This window comes from Gorilla gorilla, chromosome 19 (genome assembly GCF_029281585.2).
Source record: "Gorilla gorilla gorilla isolate KB3781 chromosome 19, NHGRI_mGorGor1-v2.1_pri, whole genome shotgun sequence".
NCBI classification, from domain to species: domain Eukaryota; kingdom Metazoa; phylum Chordata; class Mammalia; order Primates; family Hominidae; genus Gorilla; species Gorilla gorilla.
Genome location: NC_073243.2, coordinates 22,172,466 through 22,187,806, shown reverse-complemented (window position 1 = coordinate 22,187,806; position 15,341 = coordinate 22,172,466). Strand labels below are relative to the sequence as shown.

The following is a 15,341-nucleotide window of genomic DNA, read 5'->3' as shown; positions in this document are numbered from 1 at the left end:
GAGGCAGGAGAATGGCCTGAACCCGGGAGGCAGAGCTTGCAGTGAGCCGAGATTGTGCCACTGCACTCCAGCCTGGGCAACAGAGAGAGAGACTCGGTCTCAAAAAAAAAAAAAAAAAAAAAGAAAAAAGAAAAAAAAAGTAGAATGAAAAATTCTGCATGAATTTTTAACATAAAACAAGATATTTCAAAGAAATTTCCCACATGCAAAAGGCGAACTCTCCTTGTGCCTCTGATTGTGGCATGACTCATCTCTCCTCTGTATTCAGCTTCCATTATTAGTGAGTATTAGTGAGTGCTACCTCACTGGACATTTTGGAGTAGTATCAGCCTCTGGAGGAATATCCTTAGCCTGGCCTTCAAGGCCTTTCAGACGGGACCCTCTGCCCAGCAGCTTAATCCTACATTATCCTCCTACACATGCTTGGTTCTCCACACAGCGGCTATTTATAGCTCCCCAAACAATAAACAATGTGCCAAGCTGGTTCATGCCTTTGTGATTTTCCACAAGCTGCTTCCTTTGCCTGGAACGCCCCTGCCCACAGATCCATCTGGCAAACTCCTACTCATCCTTCAAGACCCAGCCCAAGGGGCTCCTCTTCTGTGAAGCCTCCCGGCAGTCCTAAGAGGAATGAGTCAGTTCTTCCCATGCACCACTCTACGGTGTATGTGTCCCTGTCCTTGTGCTGAGAATTCTTTTCTTTATGTGATGATCCTCTGATTTGATTGTGGGGCTGGGAGGGGAGAGACTATATCTTATTCACATTTGTATCCCGAACCCTAAGCATAGCACCTGGCACGCGGTAGCTGTCTATAAATATTTTGTATGAAGGACTGAATGAATAAAACTTATTTTGACTTTTTTCTTCTCTATTATTTTTTATTTATTTTTATTTTTTATTTTTGAGATGGAGTTTTGCTCTTGTTGCCCAGGCTGGAGTGCAATGGCGCGATCTTGGCTCACGGCAACCTCTGCCTCCCAGGTTCAAGCAATTCTCCTGCCTCAGCCTCCCGAGTAGCTGGGATTACAGGCGCCTGCCACTACGCCTGGCTAATTTTGGATTTTTAGTAGAGACGGGGTTTCTTCATGTTGGTCAGGCTGGTCTTGAACTCCCGACCTCAGGTAATCCACCTGCCTTGGCCTCCCAAAGTGTTGGGATTACAGGTGTGAGCCACTGCGCCCGGCCTTCTCTTTTGTTTTTAGAGTTAAGGCAGGGAGAGCAGCATTTTCACACAAACTTTGGAAAATGCTAAGGGAAAAGAAAGAAGAAAAGCAGAAATTTCCACTGAATCTCTTTATAGCCATTCACATTTTCTAACCCATGTGGCTCTACTGAGAACTTACCAGGGCAATGTGGTGCCTTGACCTTGAGGCACTGGCAGAGGTAGCCAGGTGGGAAAGGGCTGCTGTGCTGTTGGGTCCAGCCAGGTTCCTCAACTCACAGCAATAGCGGCAATGGAGGCCGAGCGTGGTGGCTCACACCTGTAATCCCAGCACTAAGGGAGGCTGAGGTGGGTGGATTACTTAAGGTCAGGAGATCAAAACCAGCCTGGCAAATATGGTGAAACCCCGTCTCTACTAAAAATACAAAAAAATTAGCTGAGTGTGGTGGCGGGCACCTGTAATCTCAGCTACCTGGGAGGCTGAGGCTGGAGAATCACTTGAACCTGGGAGGCAGAGGTTGTGGTGAACCTAGATTGTACCACTGCACTCCAGCCTGGGCAATAGAGCAAGACTCTGTCTCAAAAAAAAAAAAAAAAAAAGAAAGAAAGAAAATAGCGGCAATGAGCTCTAACACGTATACTTTGGCACTGTTCTAAGTTCCTTACTTATATGTGTATTCACAGTGACTCATTTAATTCTTATAACAACCCATCAGGTAGCTACTGTTATTACCCCCATTGTAGAGATGAGGAAACCAAGGCACAGAGAGGTTGAGTCACACTTGCTCATAATCATATAGTTACTAAGTGGTAGAGTGTGGGCGAAAGATTACGTAGATGCCGAGGCAAGAGACTGAAGGCACAAACTGTTTCAGTGTAATAAAGAAAATAGAATAAAAATAGTCATAATACAAATTAGATATAGAGATGATCATGGACAATTATCAATCATTATTATAGACATTATTAATCATTAGCTTTTAATATACTGTTTGTTGCATTACTAATATAACCTAGGAATAACCGGCGGGTATAGGGTCAGGTGCTGAAGGGACATTGTGAGAAGTGACCTAGAAGGCAAGAGGTGAACCTTCTGTCACGCTCGCATACGGGCCGCTTGAGGGTTCCTTGGTCAAGCGGTAACGCTAGTGCCTGGGAAGACACCCATTACTTAGCAGATCGCGAAAGGGAGTCTCCTTTCCTTGGAGGAGTCAGGGAACACTCTGCTCCAGCAGCTTCTTGTGGAAGGCTGGATATTATCCAGGCCTCCCCGCAGTCATCCGGAGGCCTAAACCCCTCCCTGTGGTGCTGTGCTTCAATGCTCACGCTCCTTGTCCACTTCCATGTTCCTCCCTTACTCCTGGTTCCTCTTTGAAGTTCGTAGTAGAGAGCGGTAGAAGAAATAGTGAAAGTCGAAAGTCTTTGATCTTTCTTATCAGTGCATAGAAGAAAACGCTGACGTATGCTGCCTTCTCTCTCTACTTCGGTTACCTAAAAGGGAAGGGCCCCCTGTCCTGTGATCATGTGACTTGCTGCACCTTGTCAATCACTTAGAAGATTCACCCTCCTTACCCTGCCCCCTTGTCTTGTATGCAATAAATATCAGCGCAACCAGCCGTTCGGGGCCACTACCGGTCTCCGCGTCTTGATGGTAGTGGTTCCCAGGGCCCAGCGTCTTTTCTTCTATCTCTTTGGCTTGTGTCTTTATTTGTTACAACCTCTCATCTCCGCACACGGGGAAAACACCCGCTAAGCCCGGTAGGGCTAGACCCTACAGTAGAGCTGGAATTCAACCTCAAGAAATCTAGCTTGGGAGTCCATTCTCCTAATCTCTGTGCTATTTTACCTCCGTGAGCAAAAGATGACAAGTTTTGCTAGGAATATAGGGAGCCTGAGGTAGAAGAGGAATGTGCTCTTTCACAGCCCTAGTCCCAGGCTCTGGGATGCCCTTCTGGCTTCGTAAGCGTCCTGCGAAGGTGCGCAGCATCACTTAGCACAACTCCCAGACGCGGAGGGCCCGGTCTTCGCTCTGACTGCCCTGCATTTCTGCGTCACCATGGGGAGACAGTGATTCGTTTAGCTTGGAGCAGAGTCTTCAGCAGCCTTCTCAGGAAGCGGGATCCCTGCCCTCCCCGGTGGCTGAGGACCTGCTGGCTCCGCCTCCCTGGTGGCTTTCATAACAGCACTCCAGGCTGGGGAAACCGGTGGGGCCACTTTCTTAAGGTGTGTCTGTCAGGACCTTCATGAACAACAGGACGTTTCAAGCAGAGAGCATGACATATGCAAAAATTAAGGAGTGAGAAAAAGCTAGGCATGTCCACAGAGCAGAGAAGACAGTGGCTGATGGGAGGCTGGCAAAAGGGAGAGAGGGGAGATGGTTTGGAACGGTAACCTAGGTCTACCTTTGATTATTGTAAAAGGCCTGTACAAATAGAGAAATGTAATTTTTCCCGTCTATAGGCAATGGAGAGCCATTGCCTATAGTCATGCTGTGTCTTTTATGTTTACAGTTTTGCTCCTTAAGAAGCTGTTTTTCTTGTCTTTACGTGCAGATTCTTTCCCAATAATTAGGAAACACTGCCATCATGTGGCTCAATGGATGCATGCTCCAAACTTAAGTTGCTGAATGTTCTATCATATTGTTTAATAATTAAACCAAAGAACACATCTCTGAATTCAAACAGCTGAGGTAAAGAATGTCAACCTGTCAAAAAAGGACATTTTCTATAAAGTTTTTCAAAAAATCAATATCTGGGTTCAATGACCTGATTTTTTACTTTGCTTTTAAAATTGTAACCTAGCCAGGCATGGTAGACTGTAATCCCAGCACTTTGGGAGTCCAAGGTGGAAGGATTGCTTAAGTCCAGGAGCTTGAGACCAGCCTGTGCAACATGCTGTGACCCCCTCTCTACAAAAAAAATGAACAAATTTAGCCAGGCATGGTGGTGTGGAGCCTGTAGTCCTAGCTACTCGGGAGGCTGAGGTGGAGTATTGCTTGAGCCTGGGAGGTGGAGGCTGCAGTGAGCCATAATGGCAGTACTACACTTCAGCCTGGACAAGACCCTGTCTCTATAGATAAATACACACACACACATACATACATAAAAAATAAAAAATAAAATTCTAACCTAAGTGTTTAGGGATTCTGATCTCAAGAATCCTTTCTATTCCCAGTGACCCCTTATTTTAGACTCATAAGTTTTCTGTCCCTGCAATGGTTCTGCCCTTTCCAGGGCAGTTTGCATCAAGCTGTATCCAGGATCTTTCCCTTAACTGTGCCAGATTTTGTTTCAGTCCTGGGATTGTTCTCCTTGTAGGTCCACAGTTGGACAGACCTAAATTCAAATATTCATACTATTTTTTCCCTGTGAGCTTCAGTTACTGCATCTATAAAAGAGGCACGACATCGGCTGGGCGCGGTGGCTCACTCCTGTAATCCCAGCACTTTGGGAGGCCGAGGTGGGCGGATCATCTGAGGTCAGGAGTTCCAGACCAGCCTGGCCAACATGGCGAAACCCCATCTCTACTAAAAAATACAAAAATTAGCTGGGAGTGGTGGCAGGCGCCCGTAATCCCAGCTACTCAGGAGGCTGAGGCAGGAGAATGGCTTGAACTTAGGAGGCAGAGGTTGCAGTGAGCCGAGATCTCGCCACTGTACTCCAGCCTGGGCTACAGAGTGAAACTCCATCTAAAAAAAAAAAAAAAAAAGCGACACCTTCTTCATAGGGTTATCATAAGATGAAGTGATAGCATGTGTAAACGGTGCCTGGTACACTGCAGGTCTTCACATTGAGGGAGCCCTGTTTCATCCCTCTGTCCTTGAGGACCTGTTATTTTATTTTATTTATTTTATTTTTGTTTATTTATTTATTTTTGAGACAGAGTCTTTCTCTGTCACCCAGGCTGGAGTGCAGTGGCATGATCTTGGCTCACTGCAACTTCTGCCTCCCGGGTTCAAGCGATTCCCCTGCCTCAGCCTCCCAAGTAGCTGGGACTACAGGCGCCCGCCACCACGCCCGGCTAATTTTTTTTGTATTTTTAGTAGATATGGTGTTTCGCCATGTTGGTCAGGCTGGCCTCGAACTCCTGACCTCAGGTGATTCACCCACATCGGCCTCCCAAAGTGCTGGGATTACAGGCTTGCACCGCGCCCGGCCTGGGGGTCTGTTGTTCTAAGCACAGAGCTGGCACTTGGTGGAGGTCTGTGATCTGATTGATATCCGAGATTTACCTGGTCCTCGGCAACGTTCCTGAGAAAAAAACTACTCATCCCCTCAGGTTTTGGGGACCATCCCTATTTCCATGCGTTGGCGGTGGACCCTGGGCTCGCTGGGGTTTGCAATCCACGTGTCTCCCCTGCGCGCAGCAGGCGGCAGGTGCATGGGCGTGAGTAGGGCAGGGCCCCTCGGCATTCATTTCTCGCCGCTCCCTCCCCGGGCCTGGGGGTTGTGTGTGTACATAATTCAATCCCCGTGAGACTGGCGTCTGGCCTCACGCGCGGCTTGGCGGATTGGCTGTTTCAGCTCGCCCCCGCCCTCCGTACACCCCGCGTCCCAGGTGGCTCAGGCCCCTGTGGTGATCTCTGTTTACCGAGAGAGCCCGTCCAAGTTGGGCTCCATCGCTGCCCTCGCTCCCCTTCGGGGCCCCCGCCCGCCTGGGAAGCAGAGAGAAAGCCGGGCCCAGCCCTTCCTCGCCCTTCCCCTCCCCGCACCGCCCGGAGAGGTCGGGTAAGGGGGAAGGAGTGTGCGTGGGACGGGGAACCTCGGGCCTGGGGATCTGGCTGTCCCCGTCCCCGTACCTCGCGCGGACCCGGGAGTTCCAGCCCTAGGCCAGGCTCCGGCTCCCTCCGCCCCGCGCCATCGCGCTCGGAGTGACGGGCCCACCCCGGGCGAGCAGCCAGAGGCTGGATCTCAGGGATGCCAGCTCCCCAGCGGAAGCACAGGCGTGGAGGCTTCTCTCACAGATGTTTCCCCACCCCGCAGACGGCGATGACCCCCCAGCCCGCCGGACCCCCGGATGGGGGCTGGGGCTGGGTGGTGGCGGCCGCAGCCTTCGCGATAAACGGGCTGTCCTACGGGCTGCTGCGCTCGCTGGGCCTTGCCTTCCCTGACCTTGCCGAGCACTTTGACCGAAGCGCCCAGGACACAGCGTGGATCAGCGCCCTGGCCCTGGCCGTGCAGCAGGCAGCCAGTGAGGGGGGCCCTGAGGCGGGAGACAGGAACGGGGAGGAGGAGCTGTGTGTGAGTGGAGGGATGGGACACCCACCTGATTACCCGACAACCTGAGAAAGGGCAACCGGCTCTAGAAGAGAGTGCATCCTGAGGTCAAGGAGAAGAACCATTAGTTCGAGGGAGGCAAACAGCCAATGAGAAGTGTTGGAGAGAGTTTGGGGGCCCGGGGGCGTGTCTTCCGTTGACTCCGCCCCCTTTCAGGCCCCGTGGGCAGCGCCCTGAGCACGCGCTGGGGGGCCCGCCCCGTGGTGATGGTTGGGGGCGTCCTCGCCTCGCTGGGCTTCGTCTTCTCGGCTTTCGCCCGCAGTCTGCTGCATCTCTACCTCGGCCTGGGCCTCCTCGCTGGTGAGGGAAGTGGGATGCCCGGGTCATTCAGGGTGAAGGTGGTGACAGGAGCTTGTTGGGATCTGGGGTAGCGAAAGAGGCGGGGGCCTGGTGCGGAGAGCCCGGCTCGGAATGCTGGGGCGGGCGTCCCCAGTGCCGGCCCCCATCCCCTCCCATTCATTCGCAGGCTTTGGTTGGGCCCTGGTGTTCGCCCCCGCCCTAGGCACCCTCTCGCGTTACTTCTCCCGCCGTCGAGTCTTGGCGGTGGGGCTGGCGCTCACCGGCAACGGGGCCTCCTCGCTGCTCCTGGCGCCCGCCTTGCAGCTTCTCCTCGATACTTTCGGCTGGCGGGGCGCTCTGCTCCTCCTCGGCGCGATCACCCTCCACCTCACCCCCTGTGGCGCCCTGCTGCTACCCCTGGTCCTTCCTGGCGACCCCCCAGCCCCACCGCGTAGTCCCCTAGCTGCCCTCGGCCTGGGTCTCTTCACACGCCGGGCCTTCTCAATCTTTGCTCTAGGCACAGCCCTGGTTGGGGGCGGGTACTTCGTTCCTTACGTGCACTTGGCTCCCCACGCTTTAGACCGGGGCCTGGGGGGATACGGAGCAGCGCTGGTGGTGGCCGTGGCTGCGATGGGGGATGCGGGCGCCCGGCTGGTCTGCGGGTGGCTGGCAGACCAAGGCTGGGTGCCCCTCCCGCGGCTGCTGGCCGTATTCGGGGCTCTGACTGGGCTGGGGCTGTGGGTGGTGGGGCTGGTGCCCGTGGTGGGTGGCGAAGAGAGCTGGGGGGGTCCCCTGCTGGCCGCGGCTGTGGCCTATGGGCTGAGCGCGGGGAGTTACGCCCCGCTGGTTTTCGGTGTACTCCCCGGGCTGGTGGGCGTCGGAGGTGTGGTGCAGGCCACAGGGCTGGTGATGATGCTGATGAGCCTCGGGGGGCTCCTGGGCCCTCCCCTGTCAGGTAAGGACCTGAGCTCACAGATCTGCCTACAACTATCCTCTGCCCCTGGGGTTCGAGGCTTCTAAATGCCCTTACCCATCTCCTCAGGCTTCCTAAGGGATGAGACAGGAGACTTCACCGCCTCTTTCCTCCTGTCTGGTTCTTTGATCCTCTCCGGCAGCTTCATCTACATAGGGTTGCCCAGGGCGCTGCCCTCCTGTGGTCTAGCCTCCCCTCCAGCCACGCCTCCCCCAGAGACGGGGGAGCTGCTTCCCGCTCCCCAGGCAGTCTTGCTGTCCCCAGGAGGCCCTGGCTCCACTCTGGACACCACTTGTTGATTATTTTCTTGTTTGAGCCCCTCCCCCAATAAAGAATTTTTATCGGGTTTTCCTGAAACCTCCAACTGTTCACCAATCTAGGACCCTGAAAATATTCTACTTAAGACAGCCAGAAAGGCTGGTTCAAAGGAACAGGATCCCAGAAGGCCCTGGGTATGAAGAAGGGTGACTGTCCAGCCAACCCATTTCTCTTTGCCCAAGTCCTGGCCGTAACAGGGAATCTTTGCGAAGTTGTCTGGCAGCCAGTTTCAGTGTGTTGCTGGGGTTGGGGGCGGGTTGCTAGTGGGTGCTATCTGCCCCATCTTCATGTCCCTTACCCTAGTTCCCAGACCTCCCAGACTTAACTCTTCCCTGCATTTCAATCTCCTTCTATGGGCCTGAGAGAAATACAAGAATCCTAGGCCCAGACTTCAGCTCTATCAAAGCTATTCACACATCTATACCCTGTGTCCTCAGCATTCTCTCAATTTCTTTTCTTTCCTCCTTTTTTTTTTTTTTTTTTTTTTTTGAGACAGAGTCTCGCTCTGTTGCCCAGGCTGGAGTGCAGTGGCGCGATCTTGGCTCACAGCAAACTCCGCCTCCTGGGTTCAAGCAATTCTCCTGCCTCAGCCTTCCCAGTAGCTGCAACTACAGGCACACGCCAACACACCCGGCTAATTTTTGTATTTTTAGGAGAGACGGGGTTTCACCATCTTGGCCAGGCTGGTCTCAAACTCCCGACCTCGTGATCCACCCGCCTCGGCCTCCCAAAGTGTTGGGATTACAGACGTGAGCCACCATGCCCAGCCCTCAATTTCTTTTCTAAGCCACAGGGATAATGGGGAAGAGGGAGGTATGTGGTGGTAGCCTGGAGAGCAGATTCCAGGGTTAAAATGCCTTGGGTCATCAGAGCTCCTGGACACTCTCCTCCACTTCCAGGCATGACTCCATTCGGCCAACCCAAGCGTATGGGCCCCAGCTCATTTTGAGGTTGTGATTATTATCCAATTTTCTTATTTGATTTTATCTCAAAGGGACAGTTTTGTTTCCCAAACATGTGTCTTCAGAGAAGAAACTCAGGAGGCAACACTAGAGATGTTATATAAAGCATGATAAGTCTCTTGGCCTTTGATTTTCACAGTTGATTCACAGCTCAGTGAAGCAGGAACTCCCGGATCCTTCAAAACTCCTGGGTCCTTTAGAAAAGGTTAGGGGAGGCTGGGTGTGGTGGCTCACGCCTGTAATCCCAGCACTTTGGAAGGCCGAGGGGGGTGGATCACAAGGTCAGGAGTTCGAGACCATCCTGGCCAACATGGTGAAACCCTGTCTCTACCAAAAATACAAAAAAAAAAAAAAAAAAAAATAGCCGGGCGTGGTGGCTCCCGCCTGTAATCCCAGCTACTTGGGAGGCTGAGGTAGGAGAATCGCTTGAACCCGGGAAGCGGAGGTTGCAGTGAGCCGAGATCACATCACTGCACTCCAGCCTGGGCAACAGAGCAAGACTCCGTCTCGGGAAAAAGAAAAAAGAAGAAAAGGTTAGGAGAGTAACAGAGAAATAAGAGTCCTCAACAAAATACAAAGGGTTGGCACACACATTGCAGGAGCCCCAGGCCTGCTCTAGGGGGAGGCAGATCAAGAATCTTAAGGCACTGTGGTTCTGTGGAGACCAAGATGTGGCAAGAGAAGACCTGGAGCTGTCAAGCTTTGGCTTTCTGGGCCTGACTCTGTGGAGTTCAGTCCTCTTCCAGCCCCTCCTTGGGTAGGGGAACTTTAGTATCTAGTGCTTCTGTTACAAGGTCCTGGGGCCCGGAGGTAGTAGTTGAGAAGCAGAAGAAGTGGGGCAGGGTGAGGAGAATTCCACTCCCTGAAAGAAGGAAGGCCCCAGCCACCACAAAAGAAGCCGTGTAGTTGCCTGTCACATCCCGGAGGTAGCCTAGGTCCAAGAGAGAAAAAGAATACACATGAGTGATCTATTTGCTGGGGCTGAGGGCTCAGATACATTTTTGGGTGGAGGGAAGACTTATCATCTCAGAGGAGTTGGAACTCCCATGGAATAGTTGGATAAACTTAAGAACTCTGGTTTCCCAAAAGGGCCTCAAAAGTTAATTTCAACCACCTCCCTGCCTTCAGAAAGGACCTCCAAACCAGCCTGCAGGGATTTGGAGATCCAGATTGAGTCAGGCATACTTGTGCCTTTCTTTCTGGCAACTGTGGCCTTTCTTTTTTTTTTTTGAGACGGAGTCTAGCTCTGTCGCCCAGGCTGAAGTGCAGTGGCGCGATCTCAGCTCACTGCAAGCTCCGCCTCCCGGGTTCATGCCATTCTCCTGCCTCAGCCTCCTGAGTAGCTGGGACTACAGGCGCCCACCAACTGTGGCCTTTCTAAAGCTTCAGTTAATGGGTAAGAGGAGATAAAGGTCTGAAAGTTCTGGCACCCTGAGCCAGCAGAACTTTGACCAGGTGCCTCAGATACCTGGTTTGGGGCCCAGTAGGCCAAAGGAAAGGGTGCACACTGGAATGCTACGTCTGTGTCTGGCCAGGTTCTGCCAGGTCCTCTGCAAACCCAAGCCGTAGGCACCCTGCCAAGGGTTCCACTTAGCTTCTCTTTGTCTTTCCACTCAGACTTTCCCAGCCCCAAGTTCTTTGCCCCATGGACTCATTTCAGGGATGCTATGGTTGGCCACGCAGGCTGTGTACTGTACTACACCAGAGGGCAATATTCACATACACTGTAATGAGAATAGTACCCTCCCCTAGTTGTGCAACATGGCAGCCCTCACCCCCTGGGAACCCCATTCCACTTACCTGAGAGAGGAGGCCCCAGCAGCCCCCCGATGCTCTCTATCATCTGCAACAGTCCCAGGCCACAGTAAATCCTTCTAGTCCCTATTAGTTCAGGCAGCACAGAGAAGGCCAGTGGGGCCAGAGCCCCTGATGTGAAGCCGTAGGCCACAGCCAGAGCCACCAGGGCTGTGGGAGCCTGAGCTACAGGGAACAGGGCTAGTGACACCCCAGTCAAGGTGGTCCAGAGCATCAGGAGTCGTGTCACAGGCCCTGGGACTGCATCTCCCAGCCATCCGGAGACCACACGCCCCACGAGGTCAGAAATAGCAGCAACTGAGAGTAGGAAGGCAGCAGGTAGTGGGTCCCAATCCAGGTCCTGGAGATGGGCCACCAGGTGGAGGTAGGGAATGAAGTAGCCAGTGTTGATCAGGGTGAGGGCAACAGTGTAACGGAGGAAGGGGCCATGATGGAGGAGAGAGGTGAGTTGGGCCCTGGGACCACCTACAGCAGGGTCCTCAGCCAGGGAGGGTGGGCGGAGGAGAGCACCACAGGCCACCAGGTGGAGGGAGAGGGCAGACACCAGCAGCAGGGACCCCCTCCAGGCGTAGTGGCTGAGCAGCCACTGGAAAAAGGGGGCAAATGTGAAGGAGGAGAGGCCCACGCCTGTCAGTGCCAGCCCGGTGGCCAGGGATCGTCGGCGAGAGAAATAACAGGACAGGCAGGCCAGGGTCGGAGCGAAGGTCAAAGCCCAGCCAGAGCCTGTCAAAAAGGAAGAAGTGGTGTTGAGAACTCTTAGGGAGCTCAAGGCACACAGTAATCCCCGCATTGCCCAGCAGCAGAATGTAGCACTTGCTTTGGAGTCCCACAGACCTGGGATACAATCTTGGCTTGGATACTTTATAGCTGTGTAACCTTGTGTGTTTTACTTAACACTCCCAGCCTCAACCTTCTCAACTGCAAAATGTAATAATACACTTTTTGGGATTGTGGAAGATTAGAGACAAAGTTTGTAAGGTAACTAGCACAGAACTTTGGAGTTAGACCTGGGCTCTACCATTTCTAGCTGTGTGACCTTCATTTGCCAAGTTGTATAAGCTTTAAAGCTTTTCCTCAGCTGTAAATCCAATAATGATATCGATTTCACAGTCACAGTACCTAGCACCTTTTTTTTTTCTTTTTTTTTTTTTTTGAGACGGAGTCTCGCTCTGTCGCCCAGGCTGGAGTGCAGTGGCGCAATCTCGGCTCACTGCAAGCTCCGCTTCCGGGGTTCACACCATTCTCCTGCCTCAGCCTCCCGAGTAGCTGGGACTACAGGCACCCGCCACCACGCCCAGCTAATTTTGTGTGTGTTTTTTTTTTTTTTTTTTTTTTTTTTTGAGACGGAGTCTTGCTTTGTCGCCCAGGCTGGAGTGCAGTGGCGCGATTTCGGCTCACTGCAAGCTCCACCTCCCGGGTTCACGCCATTCTCCTGCCTCAGCCTCCCGAGTAGCTGGGACTACAGGCGCCCACTACCACGCCCGGCTAATTTTTTGTATTTTTAGTAGAGACGGGGTTTCACCGTGTTAGCCAGGATGGTCTCGATCTCCTGACCTCGTGATCCGCCCGCCTCGGCCTCCCAAAGTGCTGGGATTACAGGCGTGAGCCACCGCGCCCGGCCAATTTTTTGTGTTTTTAGTAGAGACGTGATTTCACCGTGTTAGCCAGGATGGTCTTGATCTCCTGACCTCGTGATCCGCCCGCCTCGGCCTCCCAAAGTGCTGGGATTACAGGCGTGAGCCACCGTGCCTGGCCCCTAGCACCGTTTTATAGTAATTCTTCCTTTTACACTCCAGTCCCACTAGCCCCGGGCTTCTGGGCTTGTATACTTGGTGTCTTTTTTTTTTTTTTTTTTTTTGAGACAGAATCTTGCTCTGTCGCCCAGGCTGGAGTGCAGTGGTGCGATCTTGGCTCACTGCAACCTCCGCCTCCCGGGTTCAAGCGATTCTCCTGCCTCAGCCTCCCGAGTAACTGGGATTAGCGCCACCAGGCCCGGCTAATTTTTGTATTTTTGTAGAGACGGGGTTTCACCATGTTGGCCAGGCTGGTCTCAAACTCCTGACCTCGTGATCCACCCGCCTCGGCTTCCCAAAGTGCTGGGATTACAGGCGTGAGCCACCGCGCCCGGCCAGGTTTCATCATCCTTGAATTTCCTAATTCCTCACCACGTTTGTCGCTTTAGTCATTCCTATTAAGAATTCCCTTCTGGGTACAGGTGCTAGCTAAACTTTCCCTCAGCTTCTCCCCGAACCCTTTGGAAGGAGCAGGAAGGAGGTGAACATCCAACGATCTAAGCATTTGACTCTCCTGCCCTTGTTCAGGCTCTCACCTGACAGCAACCCAATACTCAGGTATAGGTGGGTCAAGGAAGTAGCAAAAGAGGCGAGCAGCATCCCCAGCGCAGCCAAGATGCCTCCAGTCATCACCACGGGCCTGGGCCCGAACTTCGTGCTCAGGGCACTGCCTACCGGGCCTGAGGAAGTGGAAGGGGCGCTGCGAGAAGATCTCAGGGGTCTCCCCCACAGCATCTCCCGCCCCTCGCCCTTCCACTTCCCAGTCGCCGCGTTCCCTCTCCCTTCCAAGGGTCGCAGTCCGCCAGATCCAGGCGCCGCACTCACTCCCAAACTGCTGCACCGCGATTCCTATGGAGGCGATCCAGGAGACGCGCGCTGCCTGCTCCTCAAACGCCGCCACAAACTCCACGAAGAAGACCCCAAAGGAGCGGAGCACCCCAAACACAAGCGCCGACTGGAAGAACGCTGAGAGCACCACCACCCATCCCCAGCCCCCGTCGGGGGGCTCGGTCCTGCGCGCCATCTAAGCCGTAACAGGGCTGCTGCCACCCAGAGCCTCTGCAGGAGCCGGGTTCTGGACGCCGCACCTCTGCACACCCACCCCCGCTGCCGGGTGGCTCGGGGCCGAGAGGGGTTGGAGAGGCAGGTAGAGAGGAAGGTCCCGACGAGGCGGCGAGAGGCCCCTGCACCTTTTCCCAAGGCGGGGCGATATAGGACTGAAGACCTGGCCCGCGCTGGCCGGGCCAGAGTCTCCCGGGGGCGTGGTTCCGCGAGCTCGGAGCTGAGCTAGTTCAAGCCGGGGCCGGATCGGTCCCGGTTCGGTGTTCGGCTGGGAGCCAGAGGGTGGAACTGCGTTTGGGCCCCACCCCTGGAGCGCGCTAGTTTCCGTGTAGATGATCTATTTTATCACTGGGGTGTCCGCGCCGGGCCACCCTGGAGCTCGCCAATGAGGACGCGGGGCTCCCGGGAAGGGGCGGAACGAGAAGGGCAGGGCGGGATTTAGGCATTGTTGGGGACCAGCAGTGAATGGGCGCATGCGTAAGGAGGGGCGTTAGGAGGCTGACTAGGTAGGGCCCCACGTGACGCGGGGACTGCCAGGAAGCTTCCGTCTCCTCTTCACCTAGCGGGCCAAGTCATCCCCATTTCAGCACCCAGAGCCACACGGAAGGGTTAGTGATGGGTAAACTGGGTCTGGAGAGGAGAGGACTCTCTTGCTTTAATGAGGGGTCCAGGAATTGCAAGGCCCTATTGGGGGTAGGGGAGGGGTTAGGAGATGAGACTCAAACGAAGTGTTTGGCGCAGCGCCTGAAGCCACTAACACGTAGCCCTAGGCACGCAGACCTAGAAGCCTGGATCCCTGAGAAGTTCAACGGCTAAGGGAAGAGAGAAGGGGAATGAGTTGGACTCCTGGCGTTCATTTCTGTAGTGGGAACTCGTTCCTGTCACTTCTGTTCCCACTAACAGGAAACCTACAGGTCACAGAGACCAAAAATAACTGAGGAGAGGAAGGGCGGCTGTAAGCTCACACAGGGCCCCACCAACACCACCTACCTCTTCCTCACTGGGGCTGGAACCTTTTCCTCTGCCCTCTAGTAACAACCACTTCCTAACCACCTTTTTTGATCTGATGGTGGGGTAGACTAAAGAGACAAACTATGACCCTGGCCACTGGAGCAGTCAGCCCCCTCTTACCCAAGTAGTCCTCAGGCCCCTAGCAAACACTCCCCAGTCCTTCCCAGTCTCCATAACACCAATGGCTTGGATTTCCTGTTCCTTCATTATAAACCATACTTCGCAGGACCCTGACCTTGAAACCGTGGACTCAATGTTCACTCCCAGATTACTGGGGAAAGCAGCAAACAAGAAGTGGAGGCAAGGAGGGAGGTGTGTAGTCTTAAAAGACATATTGAGCCTTAAATAATTTTATATGTGGGAAATAAAAGTAATCATCAATAATACACATATATACTTCCTAAGAGTCAAAATGTCGGCTGGTGGGGAATATGCCAAAGATACAGAAACTGCTGTGGCTCTATTACATAGTGATAAAGAACTCGGGTGTTTAGAATCAGATCACAGTTCCAGTCTTTTATTTATTTATTTATTTATTTATTTATTTATTTATTTATTTATTTATTTTGAGACGGAGTCTTGCTCTGTGGCCCAGGCTGGAGTGCAGTGGCATGATCTTGGCTCACTGCAACCTCCGCCTCCCGGGTTCAAGTGATTCTCCTGCCTCAGCCTCCTGAGTTTCTGGGATT

General features: G+C 53.4%; 2 protein-coding genes across 3 annotated transcripts; one reads left to right on the top strand and one right to left on the bottom strand.

Annotated features, from left to right (window-relative positions):
- The first annotated feature begins 5,576 nt into the window (after positions 1-5,576).
- Positions 5,577-8,055, top strand: SLC16A11 (solute carrier family 16 member 11). 2 transcript variants are annotated; one of them, XM_031003407.3, is made up of 5 exons: positions 5,577-5,890; positions 6,146-6,353; positions 6,596-6,739; positions 6,906-7,673; positions 7,761-8,055. In XM_031003407.3, exons 2-5 carry the CDS (start codon positions 6,152-6,154, stop codon positions 7,988-7,990), a joined length of 1,344 nt encoding a protein of 447 aa, XP_030859267.2. In that variant the 5' UTR covers positions 5,577-5,890; positions 6,146-6,151; the 3' UTR covers positions 7,991-8,055. The 2 variants fall into 2 exon arrangements, with proteins under 2 accessions (XP_030859267.2, XP_004058491.2); XM_004058443.4 differs by having other exon boundaries at positions 5,577-6,353.
- A 922-nt stretch (positions 8,056-8,977) lies between these two features.
- On the bottom strand, positions 8,978-14,092 carry SLC16A13 (solute carrier family 16 member 13). Its single transcript, XM_004058442.5, has 4 exons — positions 13,405-14,092; positions 13,116-13,259; positions 10,772-11,509; positions 8,978-9,902 (listed from the first exon to the last, which is right to left on the bottom strand). The coding sequence occupies exons 1-4, from the start codon at positions 13,601-13,603 to the stop codon at positions 9,703-9,705; spliced, it is 1,281 nt and encodes a 426-aa protein (XP_004058490.1). The 5' UTR covers positions 13,604-14,092; the 3' UTR covers positions 8,978-9,702.
- Positions 14,093-15,341: the final 1,249 nt, after the last annotated feature.